We start from the raw sequence: 20547 nt of genomic DNA on the forward strand, positions 1-20547 counted from the left end.
TGCAAGCAGGTTCTCAGAGCAGGTATTTCATCCTGACAGCTTCGTGATCCCTGCCCTGCCAAAACAGCGTGCTTGCGCAGGGGAGGGACAGGCAGCGAAACATTTTTCATTTTCTCAGTAAACAGTTTTCAAAACGATAAAACGTGAAAAGCAGCTGTAAATAATCCCCGCTTTATTTTTAAAAGCCTTGCTGGAAAAACACCAAACAGCATTATTTGGTAGCCAGTACACACGTTCAAGATGTGATGTCTCTTGAAGCCAGGTTTGCCCTGTGCCGCTTATGGGGAAAGCGATGGCGTTGCCCATTTCAGGTGCTCGCTGTCAGCTGCCCTCGAGCTCCTGCTCTTGGCTCCTTATTCCAAAGCAGCTTGCCCAGGCGGCTCCCCCACGGGGGTGTCCCCAAAACCCCAAAACCCCATGCCCTGGGCTGCCCAGGAGCTGAAGCACACGGAGCTGGGCTTGCTGTGCTGTCAGGCTGCCACTTCTCCATCAGCTCAGCCAGAGGCTGCCTGGAGGAAAGGATCAGCACTGGAGGCATCGTGCAGGTTTCCTCATTGCTTGGACTCTCCTGAGGTCAGTTCAAAGGATATTTTTACAAAAGTGGCTTGATACGGCTGAAAAAATACTGGGAATTTGTTTCCTCGGCGCACCGCTCCTCTGCACTTGGCTGGGCTGAACGCTAGATGGGGTGTCAGACAAACGGTTTGGGCCAGAATTTACGGGGGTAGGAGGACTGCAAGGACTGAACGTCATTCCTGAGGAAAACAGGAAAGGAGGTTTGTAAAAACATCGCCTTAAAAACAGAGGTTGGGTTGTGAAATGGGATTTCCTGGGACATCAGACAGGACAGTGCTCACGGCTGCTCGGGCTCCACCAGGCAACCTCAGAGGGGGCTGAGAGCAGCCCGAGTTATCTCCCGAAGGAGGACGGAGAGTTTGAATAAAGAAACGAGGCGGCAGAGCTGCGATCGGGAGCTTCTTTCGGCTGCACATCCGAGGTAAAGGTGCAGGCAGGTTGCACCACTCACCCCACAGATGTTTTCCCCTTCCTCTGTAGGGATAGCGGGGTCCTGAGCACGGTGAGCTGGGCGCTCAGCCCTGAACCCCTCTGGGATAAAGCACAGCAGCAAGTTGTGTCTTAGGAAGGGTGTGTAGGCTTGACAGATGATAATCTATGTTTTCTCCTCAAATATATCTGGAATGGAGCCTCTTCTGACTGATTGTGTGAGGGGGACAAATCCTTCACTTCGGTCTTGTGTCCTGCCACAAGCTTCCACCCTCCTGCAGAGGACCACATCTCCCAAACTGGGTTAAAAAATGTGAAGTGACACGCTAGAAACAACGCAGAGAAGGCGAATTATCTTTCACGTACAAAGAAGGGGTAGCATGGGACACATCGATAGATCTTCTCCTTTCCATATGGGAGGGAGGTGGCATATATTTCCTATACAACAATAGGATGTATGCTGCCTAACAGGTACCAGATGGGTGTTTAAATAACCTTCAGCTGCAACATGTCATGCTGTTATCTCATTATCCCTTACAAGTTAAATGGGTTCAAGCTGGGCCCGGACATGGATGAGATGTCTAATAGCGGTGCTGAGGCTGACACTGATGGCAATTTCCTCAAACAGCTGTCTGGAAGCTCCAAGTGGAGCACAGACCCCGCACACGCAGCCTGCGCCGCGCCGTCTTGTTGCCAGTTGTGCTGTGCTGATGAGCACCTTGCTCAGCACCCTCCTGTGCCCCCAAAAAAAACCCAAACTGGCCTCCTGTCCTGTGCTGACACCGGCACCCCATGGGCGTAGGGCTGGGGGCGGTCAGAGAGCAGCCAGTCATGGTGAATCAGCCGCCCCAGGCTGAGGGAGCTGGAAATTTGTGGCTGGGAAGAATTTTCCGAAAGCGTTTGGGGTGTAAGGGGTGGTTTGGGGTGCCCGTGATCTGCGGCGTTGATGGGTGGTGGGAGTGGGAGGGGGGAAAGGCATGGAGGAATTACAAAACGGGGGAAAGGAGGGATTTGGGGAGCGGTGGGGTGGGCTGGAGGATGTGGGGTGTTGGCAGGGGTGGGATGGGGGAGGTGGTGGGCAGGGTGTGTTGCACAGGGACAGGCAGGGGATGCAGAGGTGGAGTGCTGAAGGCGAAGGGTGAGGAGAAGAAAGTCCCAGGAGAGAGCTTTGCCTGCCCTTTCTCTGCTTTCCCTATGTTGAAATTTGCCGTCACCCGCCCACGGTTTGATTTGTGCGTTGTTGGTTTCAAAGCAGCGCTCCCGGGGCTGACTGCGAGCTCGCAGCCCCGTGGCTGAACGTGGGGAGTTTGGGACAGGGCTGGTTAGCAGGGCTGGTACCTGCAGAGCCAGGAAAAAACATCTTCAGTCTTGGGGCAGGGTGATAGGGATCGGGGTTTCAGCCCTGCCTGGTGTCCTTGGAGTGCAGGAGGTATCCAGGAAGAATTGTAGGGTCAAGGAAGTGATGCTTTTCCCCAAAAAAGCCAATGCTTTTGTTGGAAAATGTGTATATTCTCTGTATTTCCAAGGTTCTTTGTATTTTCCTCCATGAAAAAGGTTTGGTAACGTGACTGCTGGTTTACACGAGGTGCTGGGCTGGCACCAGGTTCTCACTGGCAGAGAAGAGATGGAAACTCTCTTTTCCCATCATTATTTTAATCTCTACCTAAGCACACCTCTTTCCACATGCTCCTCTCCCTGCCATCTGACCCTAGCTAGACGCTCTCCGATGCTCAGAATTGTTCTGAGGAGACTTTATTTTTACTTTTTTTTTTTTTTTTTCTCTTCTGTATGTGCGGTTTGGGTTTGTTTTCTTCCCCTTCTTCAATTTCAGCAGCATCTTTCCAAGCCCTGAGCACAGAGACGAGGCAGCGACAGGAAAAGGCTGTCGCTCTGACGTACTTTGGGACCTCTGCAGGAGGGGGTTGCGGTGGGCTTTATCCAAATACCGAGCTCTGAGGACGGCACCGACGCTGCGGGAAGGCTCTGACTCACCGGAATGTGTTCGTTGGCCTTTCTGCAACGTGGTGCTTATAGAAATAACACCGGGCACCGTAAACCTACATTAACCATGAGCAAACATTGTCTAATCCTGGCAACACCCCGGGAGTCAAGAGACTGTCATCCTCCTCCCGTAGGTAGGGAAATTGAGGTTTGGAGGCAAGGGAAGTTTTTAATGTGACCGTTCATACCTGGAAAGCTTCTAGCGAAGGGATTAGCAGCTCTGCTCTCTCTCTGATGTCTTTGCTCAAGAGCCTGAGCTGTGATTTGCCTTGAGCAGGTTTAAAAATCCTTGTCTGGGACACAAAATCAGAGTTCCTCATGTCAGCGTGTGCTGCTGGGGGCGGACAGGCCAACAAGGAATGATACGGAGGTGTTTGGGGTGTGGGTGAAGGGGAAACCTCGTGCCCATGTCCAAAAACCTCTGCCCATGTGAAATAATCCCTTTGTCTGAACCCCTGTGAAGTGCTGATGTACCTGTAGGGTTTTTTCCTCTGGATGCAGTCTCCAGAGAGCACAGCTGAGAGGTTCTTCCCTACAAGAGGAAAGGATTTCCCAGCTGGGTGCCCAACCCGAAATCTTTTATCCACAGCCTGTATTGTGGTCGGGGGGCAGCCTCAGCGTGCTGTACGAGCAGCACCTACCCCGAGCAAGGTGCAGCAGCTGAGGGGGACGCGAGGTTCATCAACGCTCCTGATGCTGCTGGGTGAATGCTGATGGTCTGCAGAGAGAGGAAAAAAATAAAAAGGGATTTTTAATCTGATACCAGGTGGTTTTCAGCAGGTGGAGCTAGCCGGGTGGTGTGACCTGGTGGGGACAGGAGCGAGAGGAGGAGGAAAGGTGTTCACAGCCACGCTGGACCTACAGCACCGGCGTGGGTGAGCGAAGCTGCTGCCTTGCCTCCTGTGGGATCTCCACTGGAAGGTAATGTTTTAGGGGTAGGTGCAGGGTGGCCGGGTGCCCCTCTGCTCCTTAAAGGCTGGGAGCTGTTGCTGAGGTGCCTGTCTGTTGTATTCATCCCCTCCAGCAATGAGGAAGGAGAGGGATGGAGAAGTGCTCTCAGGACAAGCACAGGGAGGTGTTTGCGTGCCCCAGCACCCAACCTGGCTCTGCTCCTCCTCGCCCCACAGTGTGCCCATGGGGGAGAAGGGACGGTGGGGCAGCGCTTTGGCTTTGGGAGGACAGAACTTTCTGCACCAGGAGATGCCAGGACTGCTGGAGTGACAGGCTCTGAGAATGGGGTTTTGTTCCTGAAATGGATTTTGGTGGCATCAGCACACTCCAGGTTTTTCTAGTTTTGGTGCCAGGAGTGAAGAGGTTAAGATACAGTTTGGAGAAAACCTCTGTAAAGGATTTAAGTACCTGAGCTGCGAGGACAATGGGGCTCCAGGTGTTTTGTGCGCTGGCCCCGGTGTCTCTGGTTGCAGGGCAGAATAGTCCAGGTCTGACGGTGCCACCCAAAGCCAGGTGCACAACACAGCAGCCACAGCAGGACCATGCAAATCCTCCTGGGCTGAGAGAGGCAAAGCAGGGGGGGGACAGTGTGCCACCAGCATCACCTCCTCACCCCTCACTGCCCAGGGCTGGCTCCTCTCCTGCCTTGTTGCCTCTGGGCTTGGATTTCAGGGCCTGTGTTGTGCAAGATCGAGAGTGAATAATGGGCAAATTTGAGATGACAGCCAGCGGACGGGCTATCAGGTTGCGCTGCGTGCTGCTGGTTAGTCTCTGTTTTGACTCGTAAGCTCCTGGTGCAGACATCACATCATCTGTGGTTCAGTGACCGGGTCTGGGGACTGCGCTGCCACCCCAAGGCTCTGGCCACGGAGGTGTCACCCTGTGCAGAAGTCACCTTAGCTGCTCTGTGAGCTCCTCATCGGTGCGGTGGCGATGCTGTGAGGCTGGGTTTTGCCCGTCTCACTCCCATATTTATTTTTTTTTCAATTGAGATCAGAATCTGAAACTGGAGACTCTTGTGGGGTTCCAGTCTGGAGCTGGGACCTGCTTTCTGGTTTTGTTCTCCAGGCTGGCTCGGAAGCAGCTGGAGCAGAGTGGTTCTCGCCTGAGCCCATTTGTGTAGCAATAGTTCTCACCGAGAGAGCAAGAAATAATAGGGAAACTCTACCCCGTGTTTCCTTCTCTCTTAAAACTTGATTTCTATTGCAAAAAATAATAACTTGGGGCTGAAAACTGTGTGAAAGGATGAAGCCTGAACCTGACTAAGTAAGAAAACACCGCACTCAACGTGGCGGGGGAGGATCGCTACGGGAAGAGGATTATAGGGCGTAAGTAACCAGTGCCCTCTGGTCATGGGCTCTGTGATGTGGCGAGTGGCTTGTATCTCATCCAACGTACATAAGGTGGTGGAGCTATTAACCAGGAATCATCGTCCAGCGCTCCGGGACCCTTAGGTGAAAGAGGGTTTGAAAGTGTTCAGGAGGCTTTGGGCTGGACTCGAATCACAGGCTGTGTTTGCCTCGGGGTTTGCAAAGCTAAACACCCTGCTCCTTCGCCCGTCTCCTGTGGAAGAGCAGTAAATACAGGCCACCAAATTTAGTCCTGCCAAGCAGCTATTCCGACTGGCGCCTCTCTTTTTCCTGCTCCTCTGGTTCATGCTTGGGTAAAGACCTCAGCCTCGTTTTAACCTGGCTTTGAGGGACACGTAGATCCAGCAGGAGGTAGCCATGTGCTGCTGTAATTGTTCCCCAATTTGTTCCGACAGGCAGAGCCTGGCTGCCCTTGGAGGTTTCCGAGCTGGGCTGGTGCTTGCTGGCTGCTCACGAGGCACGAGGAGGCTGTTTGCCAGCATCAGGGAGGGATCTGAAAAGGTTCGGTTCTCTTTCCAGGAGAAACGTGGTCTAACAGGGAGGAGAACGGACTCTGCTATGAATAGCCGATGGCACGCAGGGCTTCGGTTTCCAGCTATTGTTAAAATGCGTGTGAGAGCTGGGAACCCTGTGGCTGGCAGGGAGCTGGAGCGAGATGAAAACAACACGGACACGCTCGACAAAGAACAGCGTTTGGGCTATGCTAGCAGCAGAAGAGATTGTGCTGGGGGATACAGAAACACCCTGGAGAAACAGAGATGAGAAGGCAGATCCACTGCCGGATGGCTGCGGGGTGAGTGTCCCGGGCTTGTCTCCTGCCAGAACATAGCTGGAATTCCTTCAGTTTGGAAGTAGCCCCTCCAGAGTCCTAAATAACTTGGTGTGGAGTCATCCTAGCCCCCCTCAGTGAGGACTGGTGGCATTTAAGAGACAAACGAGCTCTTAGGAGGCCGGAGGCCGGTCGGAGCGTAGTGAGCTGGGAGTCATGTGCTGGTCATCTGCTTGCTTCAGCGTTGGAGGGAAATAAGAAAGTATGAGTGGGATAATCAAAAGCACGGAGGAATCTCCTTTGAAGAGAGATGAAAGTGAACGGGACTGTGATAAAGCTGAGTAAGAGGCGGTTTCACAGATATGTATCAAAGGAGGAGTACGCTAGACAAAGCTGAGCAAGAACTGCCGTTCTTCCTCACCCCCAGCGTGCCTCTGTGACAGGAACAAGAGGGGAGGCAGATCCTATAAAAAGATTATTATCATCAGCTTAACTTAAACTGTGTTTTATTACGGAACTCATTGTCTGTAGCGAGTTCGCTGTCCATTGTCAGCCGGGCAATTTAATTTTAGCAGTTTGGGAAAGTGACTCGAGACGTGTAATTATCAAGCATTACCGTCAGCTATGACAACAACAACTTGGGAAAGAGAATTAAACCTCGTGATTCAGAGCTTAAATTAATCCCCAACCTTTGAAGGGCAGCAGGGTGTGTACGGGGCCAGCGAGCCCCAGTCCATTGCTTTTTTACCCCCGGTAGGTGATGGAAATGGTGCTGGACCTGAGGCATGGCTGGGCAGCTCCCTGCTCCCTTCCACCAGCAAGCGTCCCACAAAACCCTTTTAATCACCCGAGTCCCCTTTTGGGGCAGCTCCAGCCCTGATAACGTGGTCTCGGCATCCTGCAGCCCCCATCTCTTCCCCCCTGGTCCAGCTTCCCCCTTGTTAATGGGTGAGCTTGTTCGGTTTTGGCCAAGCCGGTGGCACTGTCCACAGAAACGTGCCGTGCTAGGCAGATGCCTTCTGCTGCGCTGTAAATATTTGTACATGAGAACCTCTCTCCTCGTGGAGGGCTGTGTAAAGCAGTCGTGGTTGCATAAACACAGCGTGGAGCAGATTTCTGGAGCGCACGTCATGGACACGGGAATATGGCCGGCGAATCAGGAGAGCCATCGAGGCACCGGGCCCGTCAGGTTGCTGGAGGCCTGCTGGTGGGCCGCTCATTGTAGCTGTAGGATGGTTTATCTCCGTTTATGATGCGGCCCATGATGTCACTTGGACATTCCCTCTGGGATGTTAGCTGGTCCTACAACCCCTTCTTCCTTGCTGTGGGTTTAGAAAACCCGCTAAGGAGCCACCAAAGCAGCCGGATTTCACCTCAGGCGAGGTAACCGAGCTCCTGGGTGGGGGGGGAGGAGAGGAGGGCAGGGAGAGGAAGTGCAGTTTTTTGGTTGATTTAAGCTCTTCACGGTGGCTGCCACATCATTCTCGGTGACTAAGCTCGGAAAGCATGGCTGAGGTGAGGTGAGGAGCTCGGGGCGGTTCGCGGCGGCCTACTGGGGAAGGAGGACAAGTGCGAGCCTCCAGGAGATCGGCGTGTGTGATAAAGGGGTTTAGAAAACATGACCTATGAGGAGGGGAGGGAGGAATTAGCCCTGTTTAGTCTAGGGGCGACGGAGGGGATGGAGAGGACTTGGGGTTTTGAAAAGAAGCGCCGTGTTGTGGAAAGGTTTGCGGTGGGTGAAGCTCTGTGGCAGGCTGTGAAGGGAGGCTCTCCATGGAGCTGCTGGTTTTGGGAGAAGTGAGGACATGTTGCCCCTTCCCTTCCCCTTGTGCTACCTCTGTGTTGCCTGAAAATGCCTTTTTAAGACCCATTTTCAACAGAAAGCTTCAGAATAGGTGAGTTCTGCTGTTCATCCCAGGTTTCAAGGCAGGGGCAGTGAGGAGCTGAGAGGTTCCCACCTGCCCCAAATAGGTCCCTGCCATTGAGGTGGGCACCCCACTGTGTTCCTGAGGGCGATCAGAGCCCTGTGGGGCAGCCCAGCAGGTCACAGTGTGCTCAGACCCTGGAGAAAAGCCTCCTTGGGTTGTTTTCTCCTTCAAGCTCCTCTGCAAGGCTGAAACGTGGCCCCACATCTGTGCTCTGTCCCGGCCGTGTTAGGCAGAGCTCTCACAGCTGTAAAACGTGCCCCGAAACATGGCATGTGGGGGCAGGACCGTGCAGCATCACCTACCTTCGCTCTTGCTCAAGAGCATCCCAGCAGGGCATCTGTAATTGTTTTGGATGTTTGCAAATGCTTGCTTCAAGTCTCGGAAACGCTTCCTGATTTTGGAATTTTTGGCAGCGGGATTTATTTCTCTTCTCTCCCCAGCCTGGCTGGGAAACCCCCTCTTTTTGGCCAATAACTGAAGTGTGTTTTTTTTTTTTTTTTTGCATGCTGTTTACAGCTGGTAGGATCTGGTTCTGGGGAAAAAAAACACATCGTGAGTTGCTGCAGCGTGAAGCAAGAGAGAAGCTGGCTTCATGTGCCCCGTCCCCCATCGCCCACCCTCACCCCATGGCAGCAGTGGCAGGTGCAGCTCTGCAAGGAGCCAGCCTTTGGGCCAGCTGGGTAAAAGGGAGAAAAAAAAAAAAAAGCAGGGGAGAGGAGAGGAGCTTCCCTCCCAGCTGGGCCGCATCCTTGTGTGCGCTGCAGCCCAGCCAAGGAATTCTTTCCTCTAAGAGAAAGCTCAGGCGTGAATCCATGGGAAGCTCAGACCAAGAAAAAATAATCTGCCTCCCACATGCTCGCAGCCTGATGGCCTCACCTCCTTGGGGCTACAGCGGGGCTGGGAGCAGGGCGGCAGCCCCGTGGGGTTTGGGAGCATATGGAGCCCGAGGGAGAAGCAGGGGGGACGTGCCACTGCCTCGTGCACTTGGCCTTGGTGAGGAGGAGCAGGAGCAGCCTCTGCTCCTCTGCCGTGCCGGGGACCCCGAGCCACTGCACCCCTTCCCCAGGCCCCTCTGCTGCTGCCAGCATCTGGTCTTCCCCAGCACGAAGCACAATTTGGGAGAGTCCCATCGCACATTCCTTGTGCCTGAGGCCTCCGAGGCAGCTCCTGCCAGTACAGCTGCGGGGAAGAAAGCTTTGCAAAGCAGCAGACAAAATCTCCGAGAGTCTGCAGGAAGGCTGAAGCAGCTTCGGGAGATGCTCACGCTGCTGTTTTCGCTGCTGAGTTACTTTGCGGTGTCTCCTCCTGTCCCACACACCCCACAGAGCAGCGCAGACCCCAGGGGACAGGGAGCTGCGCGTGGGGCAAGGGCATTTCGCTGCCAGCTGGGGCAGGGCCCAACCGCGTCACCCTGGCTTCATGCAGGCTGAGCAGGGAGCGCAGGTGGAGCGCCGTTCTGGTTGATAAATAGCTGAAACGACTCATGCCTTTACTTGAAAACGTGGCTGTGTCTGAGCTGGAGCAGTGCTGCCTGACGTGGGGCGCTGGGTTCCCCAGGGCTGGCACCCCTCTGCCTGATCCTGGGCTTGGTGCTGGGAGAACTGGGGCAGGAGGAACCTGCGCTGGCAGCAGCCTCGGATCAAGTTGGGAATGTGGCTGAAAATCCCAGCGGTGCTCGGGGAAGGGCTCTGCACCCTGGCCAGCAGCAGGCAGGAACACCCTGGAGCCATGCAGCAAACCCCTCTTCCTTTCCCCGCAGCTCCTGGGGTCACTCTCACCCAGCGACTAAGCCTTCAACCCTTTCAAAGCCTGGCCCTGATTCTTATTAATTGTTTATCCAAAGAACGCTGTGTTTTTTTTGCTAGCAGGATTGTTTTGGGATGTTTTTTTCCTGAGCTGAGACCTTGTGCCCTAAAGGCTTTAGGGCAGGGCTTGTGTTGTGAAGCCATACTGCCCTTAGGACACGGTTTATGTTCAAGCAGTGGCTCTGTCCTAGCAGGATGCGATCCGTGTAGGAGGATCAGCACGCTGACAATAACAGCCTGCTTCCTCCTGACTCCGTGGGGGGGCTGAACTCGTTCCTGGCAGCCGGCATTGCCCCGTGCCAGGAAGGTGCCGCCCTGCAGAGGCCGTGTCCTGCAGTGTGAGGACCCCAAAAGGTGAGGCTGGGATCCCAGGGGCATCCCCTCTGCCTTCAAAGGTGGCTTCTGCCCCTCGTCCCCATCCAAGCACCGGGCTTCAGCTCCGTGGGAATTGGGCTGAAATGCAGAACCCCACAGCAGAAGGCCCTTTCTTTGCCTGCTGCAGGTTTAAACACCCTGGATCCCACCCCACACATCCAGCACATGTGTGTCTGGGTCTGCTCCAGGGGCTTGCACCTAAAACTGCATTTCCTGATCACTTCATGTAATTGATATCGATGTAATTGGCCAGGACATCCTGCCAGTGCTTGAATAACACCGCAGAGAAAGTCTGTCTGTCCGTCCGTCCGTCTCCAGCTGCCAGGAGAAGTCCTGGCTTGCCTGCAGGTGGTACCAGGCTCGTGCCATCCTGCTGCTCAGCGGGGCGTGCTGCTGCCTCGGGAGGGGAAGGCACAAAACGAAGGCACTGCGGGATGCCTGTGGGCTCGGCTGGCAAACCCAGAGCAGGGTTTGAGGGGTCGGAGAGGGGCCCGGCTGCCTGCCCTGGCTCCAGACTCCCAGAGGGAACCCTTGCTCCTGTGGCAGGGCTGGTGTGTGCCTCAAATCACCCAGCCCTTGGGCACCGAGGTCCTTCTTGCCAAGAGCATCCCTCGCCCATCAAAGCGCTCATTTTCCTGCTCACAGCATCGTGGGGCTGAGCACAGCACCTTGGGGTCCATGGCATCACCGCAGAGCAGCCACAGCGAGGGAGATCCAGAGGTGGATGCAAAGAGGGGGCAGAGCTCTGCACCAGGAGAGGGGGGCTCCTGCTGTCCGTCCTGCCCCGAACCCCCCCAGAGAGGGGGCTGCGAGCTGCTGGGGTTAAATCCGTCCTCGTGGAGCAGGGAGGGGCTGTGGCTGGCACCTGAGCTTGGTCCTGGCTCCTCTTGGAGCAAAGCTTGCTCAGTGGGTAGTTAAAAGGTTAAAAAGCACGAAGGAGCAGGAGCAGACCCAGAAGCAGCAGTGCTTTGGGAGATCCTTTCGGCAGATACCGCCCATCCGACCCTGCTCATTGGTTTTCTGAGCTTTTTTTTTTTTTCTGTGGCTGGAAACAACTTTTTCTAGTCTAAAACAACAGTTAATGAAAAAACCGCTGACATCCTCAAGGCGCTCATTTTCCGCTCCATCTCTGGAAATTTCCATGTGCCCGACACACGTCTTGGTGTGTGTTTAAAGGAACCCAGCCCCAAATCCAGCCCTCCCACCCCCCCCCCCAGGCTGGGGGAACCCCTCTGTGCCCCTCGCTGCGGGCTGGGGAAGGAGGAGTTAAAGGCTCACAGCGGAGCTGCGACCCCTCCGTGCAGGCTTAAATCCTGCTTTTTTTTATTTTTTTATTTTTGTTTTTAGCTGGCTGAGGAAAGGCAGCTCCAAATTTAGGTGCCGCTTTCCAGACCCAGAATCACGTCGTACCTGGCTCCCCTGCTTCACCTTGCTGGAGAAATCCCAAACCTCGCTGTCCCCAGGACGGGAGACTCGGTGAGTTTTCCTTCTGCTGCTTGGGGCTTTGGGGTTTTGTTGGTGCTTGGGGGCTTCGGGAGCACCCCAGTGCCCTTTTGGGACAAGGGAAGGGCTCTGCTGTCCCCTGTCCCTTGGCAGGTGGCAGCGGAGGGGAGGGCTGCCTGCCTCTGCCAGGGGAGCGCTCAGCCCATGCTGGGCGGGACTGGGAGCACTGGGAGCACTGCCACGGGGAGGAGGGGTGGCTGTGGGATCGGAGGGGTGGCTGCGGGATCCAGGACAGAGGGAGCACGGCAGCACGGGCTGGGTGCAGCCGAGGTAGGTGCCTTCCTTCTCCCCACCTCCTCCTCCCTCCCAGGGCTGCTGATGGGTGAGGGATGCTCTTGGCAGCTCCAGACACAACCGGGAGCGGAGTTGCGTCTAGGGGGGACTTGGCGGGGATTTTTAGGGCTGGGTGGTACTTGCTGCACCCCCCAAGCAGCCGAGGGAGCCGTGTCCCAGCTTGGGACATCCCGGGGGGGTGGCACGAGAAGCACGGAGCAGTGCGAGCAGCTCGCTCTCCTGCCCACCCTTGGTTTTCACTCGTTATTTGCTTCTTCCCAGCTCCGAGGGGCTGTGGGATTGCACCGAGAGAGCAACTGTGCTGAAACACCCCTGCTCCTGCCTGCAGCCCCGCTGACACGCCGCTGTCCCTGCCCCTGCAGAGCCCTCGCAGCCCAGGCAGGAGCTCCGGGGGGCTGGAAGCGCTGCAGACGGCCCGGGTGGCTCCGAGCCTCCCCCCCAAGATGATAGAGAACAAAGTGTTCCTGTCGTTTGCGTTCTACAGCACGGTCCTGATTGTGAAAATGTACGTCGTGGCCATCATTACGGGGCAAGTGAGACTCAGAAATAAGGTACGCTCCGTTTTCCTTTCCCTTCCTCACCCATTTCTGCTTTTTCGCCTGGGTTTCTGTTTGTTTTTTTTTTTTTTTCTTCTTTTAATCCTGGAAAGGCCGCCGCAAAGTTTTGCAGCAGCAAGGCGGGTTTCCTTTGACTTGAGTTGAAAGCAAAACATGTTTTATAGCTGCGGCAGATAAATATCTCGCTTCTCTTTGGCTCTTTTTGTTTGTTTCTACCATCTGTAACTTGATGTTTATCGTTTCTGAATCCTAATCTAAATAGCAATTTCAGATTTAAAATGCCATGCAGGTGAGCTGCTTCTGGAAGGAGGCTCTGTTTACAGTTAATTTGCTGTGTCTGGAAGAACAGGAGAAAAAAAAAAAAGAATGGTTTGAGCACAGATCGTTGAAATGCCAGAAGAAAAGATTGCAATGGAGCAGAAAGCTTTCGTGTGCTTTCAGAGGCCGAATCGCTTCGTGGGCGCTCCAGGAGAGCGAAAAGTCATGGTGACCAAAAACAATAGCGGGAGGAAATGGGTCTTGGACACAGAGAGAAAAGGAGCAGGAGCTTGACTGCCTGCAGCCCAGTGGGAGCTGGTGGCAAAACTCCGCTGTCTGTAAAAATAACTTGAAAACCATTCGAGACATTTCCCGCAGCATCAGGGGAGTGCGAGGGAGAAATTTCTGCTCTCAGGCAAAATGCAAAGATGGACACTCCTGTGCTGCAGCATCATCACAGCTAACAATTTGGCTTCTTCCTGAGTTTGTGAGAGATGCTGCAGCCCTGGCACAGCCTGGGCTTGTAACACGACTGAAGGAAGTGCCAGGGTCCCTTGCAGGCTGCAGAGCGAAGCTGTCGCGCGTAAACAGGTCCCTGCCGAGCAGCTTCTGAGCATAGGTGGGGAGCTTGCATTAATCATTTCTATTCGTGAGCCTATTGATGATGGATCCAACTCCCCCGGGGCTTGTTTCAGTCCCGGAGCATCAGTGCCCAAAAGCCAGCCAGGGAATTTTCTGTCTCGGTAGGGCAAGCTGATCTGTCATTCCCTGTTATCTTTTGGATGCTTCTTTCACCGTCTGCAAGCGCCGTGCCAGGAGTGATCTCATTCAGTGGTTGGCAAAGGCTCTTCCAAAAGGGCTTCACGGAGAGGAGTGGGCTGGGGCCAGGCCAGCACGGGACCCCCGGGAGCTTGGAGCCCAAATTTCTGATCTGCTCAGGGGGCAGTGGGGTTTTCAGGGGAAACCCATCGGGATGAGCGGGGCTTAACCCCCAGGGTGGTGCACGTGGAGGTGCGTTTGCCCTTGTGTTCATGAAGGGTGGTGAGAAATGGGCTCAGAGAGCTCCTTGGTCTCGAGGGCCAGGGGCAAAAAGCCCACCTGGAGAGTTCCAGGAAGCGTTGGAAGCTCTCCGAAAAGGGATGGGGACATTGGGGTGGAAACTCCCAGCTCTGGCTGGGACCTCCTGCAATAAATGTGGCGGATCAGCCACATCTCCTTGGCGTCCAGACAAGACGTTGACCCTTCCTCAGCCCTGCCTGCTGCCCAGGGTGGGCTGGGGGCCCCGCAGTGAGCCGAGGATGGGGGCCTGGCAGGGATCTGCACCACCAAGGGCACCCAAATGATCTCCAGCACACCTCAAGGTGCAGCACAAGAGGCCCTGAGCGAGCACTGACTGTGCTCCTCCCATCCAGCTGAGCTGATTTAATGATTTTTTTTAACCTCCCCATTTAAGATTTGCACGGAAATCCAAACAAAACCCCTAAATGAAGCTCCCACATTGGAGACGTGTCCCCTGACGGTGCCCCCCTTGGGGGATTTTTCTCTTGCAGGCCTTCGCCAACCCCGAGGACGCGCTGCGCAACGGGGGGCTGCAGTACTACCGCCAGGACCCCGATGTGGAGCGCTGCCGCAGGCGAGTACCGGGGCCGCCGTCGCCGTGGAAAGCTAAAAGGGTCATTAATTAAGTAATTACCCAGATGGGTGGAATGCCTGCAGGTCCGAGGCAGGCTCCTGTACACCAGGGCAGCCTAATGTTTAACGGGAGCCCAGTGTGTGCTAGAGCGAGGAGAAGTGGAAGGACGCGGGTTTGGAGCCAGCAGACACCACAAAACCCCGGTGCTCAGAGCCCTGCTGGTCCTTGGGGGTTTGTCCCATGCCCACAGCTGACACGACCCCAATTTCAGCGTGGCTGCTCCCAGCGCTGGGTGGGCTTTGCAAAACCTCCCGTATCACCCAGTCCCCGGGCTGCCAGGGGTTAGGAGGAGGAGGCAGTGAGCTGTTCGCTTGCTAGGGGAAAGAAAATAACAGAAGCAATGTTAATCATAACCCTTTCGTTGGTTAGTCAAAAGAAAAACAGGCTGCCATAAAAAATTAATAACCAGAGCTGGAGGAGCAGCCTGGGGAAGTCTGGGGCTTTTGCTTCAGAGAAGAAATTATTGCAGATTTTCTCTAGGCTTTGTGGACATTTGAACGTGCTGGGGCACAGGAGTTAGGGAGCGGGCAGGGTTTGGCCCCGTGGCCATCCATGGGTCACCCTTTGGGCCACGGCTTTCACCACAGCCCCAACACACCTCGGTTCCACGGGCAGGGGGCGTGGGGCGAACACACCACGAGTCCTCCCATCCCAGGGACACATCTGCCTGCAAACCACCCACTTGTTGAGCAACTCGGCCGCATTTGGGGCCGTGCCATGCTGGCCCCTCGCCAGCTCGCAGCCTTTCGCAGCTCCACGCAGGGTCTTTGTTTGGCTTTGTTTGTTTATAACTCCAGCCCTCGAGCTGTCAGCCACCGCGCCAAAGGCGTCCCAGGCACGGAGGGCAGCTCGCCGCCGGTTTTGGGAGCACAGCATCCCCTCCAGAGGGATGCCAGGTGCAAAATCCTGCTGCGTGCATGCGTAGGGCGGCGGATCTGAGCCTTTTGGGGGCTGCATCCACCCCTTCGGTGGGCTGGGAGAAACCTGTTGGGAATGAGCCAACCTTCTCTCCCTTTCCAGGGCGCACCGCAACGACATGGAGAACATCTTCCCCTTCCTCTTCCTCGGAGCCATCTACTCCCTGCTGGAGCCCAGCCCCGCGGTGGCCAGGCTCCACTTCTTCGTCTTCTGCGTGGGGCGCGTGGTGCACACCCTGGCTTACCTCCTGCGGCTCAGGGCACCCACACGCTCCGTGGCCTACAGCGTGGCGCAGCTGCCCTGCTTCTCCATGGCCCTACAGATCCTCCTCGCCGCCGCCCCGTATTGGTAAAGCCCAACAAGTGCCCAAAGGCCACCCAAAACCCTCCTCGTCCTGCTCTCTGCAGCTGCGTCAGCACCAGGATGGCCCCGGCTGGAGCGGGTTGGGGTGCGGGGGTGCGTGCGGGGGTGCTGCTGGCGCTGCGGGGATTTGTGACGTGGCTGCTGTGAGGTCCCCGTGTCTGCGGTGGAAAATAGGCAGGGGAGACCCTGGGGGGAAGGGAGGGGATGCTGAGCAGGCTTCCCTCGCTCCTGCGCACGTCCTGTCCTCGAGGAAGGGGTTTCACCGAAGGAAAATGGGGTTTCTGGCTAACTGACCCAAACTGGGGTGGGGAAGATGTGTCCTTTCTCCTCAGTCACTGATACCCCATGCATCAGGGAGGAAAAAAGCCAACAGCAGTCCCACAGCTCAACAGAAGCCCTCGTTTGGCAGACGTGGGTGCTGGCAGAGGGAGAAAAGCAAACACCCTCCTGGTGCCAGGAGCGCCGCAAAGCCAGCGCAGCGGGGGCGAGCGCAGCCCCCTGCAGCCCCTCTCACGATCAGGGGCAGCTGCTCCAGGCTTTGGGTCTCGGCCCCATCACGGGATGCACCAGGGACGTGCCCAAAACAGCCGGCAGGAACTGCCTGCCCTGCAGGGAGCTGCGCCCTCGCCCGCATCTGCATCCTCACGCTGATGCTTGGAAAGGCTCCTGGGGCTGCGGGGTAAATCTCTTCTCTTCCGCTTGCAGCCTTTCCCTGGCTGCGGGGCGGCCCGTTGCTATTTGGGGAACGTGCCGTGGCCGCTTTGGGGTTGTTTTCTTTCAGCTGTCCCCCCGCTGTCCGCCGCTGCCGCGATCAGCTGGTGCTGGCAGGGAGCTCTGGAAAGGAGCGGAGCCGCTTTGAACACGAGCCCAAAAATGTGCCCCTGCGGGAGGAGGGTGCTGCTGCTGCTCCGTGGTGCTGCGTGAAGGGCTGGTGGTGGAGCAGAGGGGTTGGGACCGGAGCCCTGCAGGAGGACAAGCACTGCAGGAGGACAAGCACTGCAGGACAAGCACTGCAGGACAAGCCCTCTGCTGCCACGCAGCTGTCCCCCAACACCAAGCGGCAGCAGGCGATGGGACGCCCCTTTGGAGGGCAGGGCAGGAGGGAGGAAGCCTCTGCTGCTCAGGGCCTCCTCTGAAGGCAACGCAGGGCTTGCTAAGATCACAGGGAGACGGCAGGATGAGCAGAAAATAAACTCCCTTTCCACCTGTCCTGAGCACAAAAGCTCTTCCCTTTGCTACACTCTCCTCTTGGGTGCTCTTACCGAGAGCGCACGGAGCACAGAGGGCAAAGGCGGCTCAGGCTCTGAGCCCCCACCCAATTTGGGGAGCAGCCCCCGTCCAGAGCCCCCAGCAGAGACGTGGCCTCAGGCTGAGCAGTTTGGGGAGGGCTCAGCAGATTGTCCCTGGCCACATCTCGCTGGCACAGCCCCGGCTCAGCAGATGGCCGGGGGGTTCCCCTCGTCACGAGCCTTCGCTGTCTCACGCGGCGCACGAGGTCTCAAGCCCCCTGCGCGTTCCTCCGCTGCCGCACATGCATCCTGGTGGCAGGAAGCAAATATTCCCAATAAAAACAAATCATTATGCTCTGATACATCCTTCCTTCGGGAGCAGCCGATGCAGCTGGCCAGCAGCTGGGCCCAGCCCCAGCAGTGCCCCCGGGGCTCCTGGAGAGACCAGGACCCCCTCCTCCAGGCCCACCTGCCCTGGAGAGGAATTTTTTTTCCAGGTGGGCATCGTTTGTGCTGATCCTTTAAATTTAGCAGAGCTGGGGCTTGCAAAGCAGCTGTGCTTGGCTGTCCTGTCCAGAGCAGCAGGCTGCTGTAAGGTTTGGAGTGCCCTCAGCCCTTCTCCATGCCTGCTCCCAAGGGGAGATGCTTTTTCCAAGCAAGTTTTCTCCCTGCACTCCTTCCTCGTGGAGCCAAGCTGGTGCTTAAATCCTGGAGGGCTGGAGATGTGCAGGTAAGCTGTAGCTGCTTTCCATGCTGTCCTTGTGGCTTATACAGGAGCCACCTGTGTTTTTTGAGCTCAGCAGCCCCCTCCTTTTGCTGGAACTTGCTAGGAAGCAAAGCCCTCACCTCCCCGATTCCCTCCTGTTTCCTTGAGCTGTCGGTGTTTGGGAGGTGCTGCCTGCCCCGTGCCTGCACGAGGTGGCTGGGATGGACAAAATGGTTCCCCTGGCAGGCGCTCCTTTCCCTCTGCTTTTTGTTTTCTAGCGAGGAAGGCGGTGGCTTTGTGGGATGGCCTCCGTCCAGTCCACGTTGCTGTGTGTTGGGATGTAGCTGGATTGAGGCTCGGGATGGGAAGGGAGAAGCGGGGCTGCAGGAACCCCAACCCCCAGAGCTGCGAATCCTTCCAGCCTCCTCCCAGCTGCTGGTTTGGTGCCTGGGGCTGGTGCCCTGCTCGGGGAAGCCAAGGTTATGTGCAGAGCTCTGCTTGCTTTTTTTTTTTTTTTTTTTTTATTAAAAAAATAATAAACCCTGCTGTACTGGCTGTAGGGGAAAAAAAAGCTTGGGAACGTGAACTCTCCTGGCTCCAAGAAAACAAACAGAGAAAGCCCACAAGGCAGACTTCAGAGAGGCCCAGCCATCACGTTTGTTTTGAAACCCTGGAGGCGGGTGGGGGACCGGACAGAGCCCGGCTGGTCCCTGCGTGGCCGGGACTGGGACCAGCACCGTGGCACTGGGAGCTGCTGGTTGTGCGTGGGGGAGCGGGGAGCCTGGGTGGGCACCCAGCAGGCTTGGTGGGGAGCCAGGGTGTTGCAGGGTGGTTATTTTTTGGGGGTGGGAGGTGGGTGATGGAGCCAGATATCCTCCCTCTTGCCCTGAGGAGCTCGGGGCTGCTCACCATTAGTGCCAAGGTGCCGTCCCCTGGGGCAGGAGGGTGCAGAGCAGCGAGGAGCTCCCTGCCTGCACCCAGCGCTGCTCCCCGTGCTGAGCCCTTCCACCTCCCTCTCTGGCTTTGGGCATCTGGCTCCAACGTTATCCTGAAGCTCCAAATTTTCTGCTCTGGCCTCGGTGCAGTGGGAAGGGATCCCCGGTGTCCCCTGCAGCTCCTGGAGGGGCTGTGGCTGCAGCTACCAGTCCCTATGTTAGGGTGCGTGTGTGCCGCATGTGCCAAGGGCTTGTTTTCCACACCTGGCTCAGATGTGAAACACTCACCCTGCACACCCCACCTGGGACCAAACATCTGCGGTGTTCGGTGCCGAGAGATTTGAATATGAGTCACTGCCAGCACACCCTGAGCCCTGGGACCCTGGAGGTGGGGGAAAAAAGCAAGCGGGGACCCAGCGGGGAGCCCCTTCCCCTGCTGCAGCCAGCTCAGGACCCCTTGCTCCCCCGGGCTCTGTGCTTGCCCCTTCCCACCCTGCTCCATCCTGACCTTCCCCTGGGCTTTGGGGCATCTCCGTGTGTGCCCAGCCTGCTCTGCCCTCACCCCAAACCTTCCTCTAGCAAACATGTTTTGTTTGTCCCCTTTGTGGGGTTTTTGCCATGCAAATCCTGTTATTTTCCATGAGGACTCCGTGTTCCTGTGACTCACGGGGACAGCGAGGAGCCAGCTCTGCAGGTACAGGCATCCAGCAGGCTTGGCCTCTAGGGAAATGATGAGTGTTCCCCTCCTGGTCCCTGGCATTTACAGGGCTCAAGGTAGCCGGTGGAAAGCTTTATTTTGGAGGATTTTTGCTGTTAAGCTGTGGGGTCTGCCCTGGGGACACCCAGGAAGAGGGAGCTGGGCAGGGGTGGGTGCGGAGGGGGCAGAGCGGTGTGTGGGGGGGCTCTGGCTTTTGGGGCAAGTAGGATGAGGCTGGGGGGTCCCCCGCTTTGTGAGATGAGGGGAGATATTTCCAACCCCTGCTGGAAAAGCCGGTGGGAAGGAGCTGCGGGGCCGGGCTGTGTCCCCAGGGCCACCCGGCGCTGCGCTGCGTGGTGCTGCAGCACCCTCGTGTGGCAGCGGGCCGGGGGGGCACCCCAAAGCCACCCTCAGCCCCGGGGACAAGGACAGGGGACCCCCCCGGGAGTCGGGGTGCTGGGAGGGCTGAGGGTCCTGGGCAGGACAAGGAGGGGTTGGAGCTGGGGGACCACCTCCTCTGTGCCCCACGTCGAGCCCCTCGGTCCCCTGCTGAGGGTTTGGTGACTTTGCTCCTCGGGGAGGGTTTGGGGGGGGTCCTGGGGCAGCTGCTTGGGGAAGGGTCCTGGGGGGTTCCCAGCAGCAAGCTTGCCGTGTGGCTTTGTGACACCGGCTGCAAAGCGGGTCTCACTTCCCAAATTGTCCCAAATTTAAGGGGCAGCCCCCTAAAGCCCCGCATCCACCTCGGGCTGCGTCCTCTGGGGGCTTGGGGAAGGCGCAGCCAGGAGCAAAGCACCCGCTGCAGGGCGGGGGTGCTCCCCCCGAACAGCTCGGGTTTGGGGAGGGATTGTCGCATCCCCTGGGCCAGGAGGGGACCCTGTGGCAGGGATTTGGTGGCTGGGGGGGGGCCTGCGCCTTCCCCTTGCCACCAGAGGGCTCAGCGCAGCCGGAGGGGGGGGGTGCTGTGCCGCTAGGTGCTGGCCGGGGATAACGGGGCTGGACAGGGATAACGGGGCTGGCATCCCTGCGAGCTGGAAAATGTGAGCTCTGTTTTGTCTCGCTGCCGTGGCAGCCGGTGCTGATGACAACACAAAAAAAAAAATTAAAAAATTGCGTTAAAACATCGCCGGGACAGACTTCAGGTTCCCATCGGGCGGAAAGCCCCGTGGGGTTGGGGACGAGGAGAGGGGTGC

The 20547-nt window shown here is 56.9% G+C and overlaps 1 protein-coding gene across 10 annotated transcripts; it reads left to right on the top strand.

Annotated features, from left to right (window-relative positions):
- Nucleotides 1-725: 725 nt before the first annotated feature.
- Nucleotides 726-17379, top strand: PTGES (prostaglandin E synthase). Of its 10 annotated transcripts, none has more exons than XM_068656507.1 (6): nt 726-997; nt 3784-3927; nt 11552-11680; nt 12364-12552; nt 14367-14449; nt 15530-17379. In XM_068656507.1, the coding sequence occupies exons 4-6, from the start codon at nt 12445-12447 to the stop codon at nt 15777-15779; spliced, it is 441 nt and encodes a 146-aa protein (XP_068512608.1). In that variant the 5' UTR covers nt 726-997; nt 3784-3927; nt 11552-11680; nt 12364-12444; the 3' UTR covers nt 15780-17379. The 10 variants fall into 10 exon arrangements, with proteins under 10 accessions (XP_068512608.1, XP_068512609.1, XP_068512600.1 ...); XM_068656499.1 differs by having other exon boundaries at nt 727-997; nt 12263-12552; XM_068656502.1 differs by having other exon boundaries at nt 727-997; nt 3784-3881; nt 12263-12552.
- Nucleotides 17380-20547: the final 3168 nt, after the last annotated feature.

The sequence above is a fragment of the Anas acuta genome, chromosome 20 (assembly GCF_963932015.1).
Source record: "Anas acuta chromosome 20, bAnaAcu1.1, whole genome shotgun sequence".
In the NCBI taxonomy this organism is placed as follows: domain Eukaryota; kingdom Metazoa; phylum Chordata; class Aves; order Anseriformes; family Anatidae; genus Anas; species Anas acuta.

What these genes read in the sequence shown, in the direction of transcription:
- PTGES (XM_068656507.1), top strand. Translation starts at nt 12,445, where the DNA reads ATGATAGAGAACAAAGTGTTCCTGTCGTTTGCGTTCTACAGCACGGTC. An exon ending in AAGTGAGACTCAGAAATAAG is followed by an intron (nt 12,553 to 14,366) that starts GTACGCTCCGTT and finishes TTTCTCTTGCAG; the next exon opens with GCCTTCGCCAACCCCGAGGA. An exon ending in GATGTGGAGCGCTGCCGCAG is followed by an intron (nt 14,450 to 15,529) that starts GCGAGTACCGGG and finishes CTCCCTTTCCAG; the next exon opens with GGCGCACCGCAACGACATGG.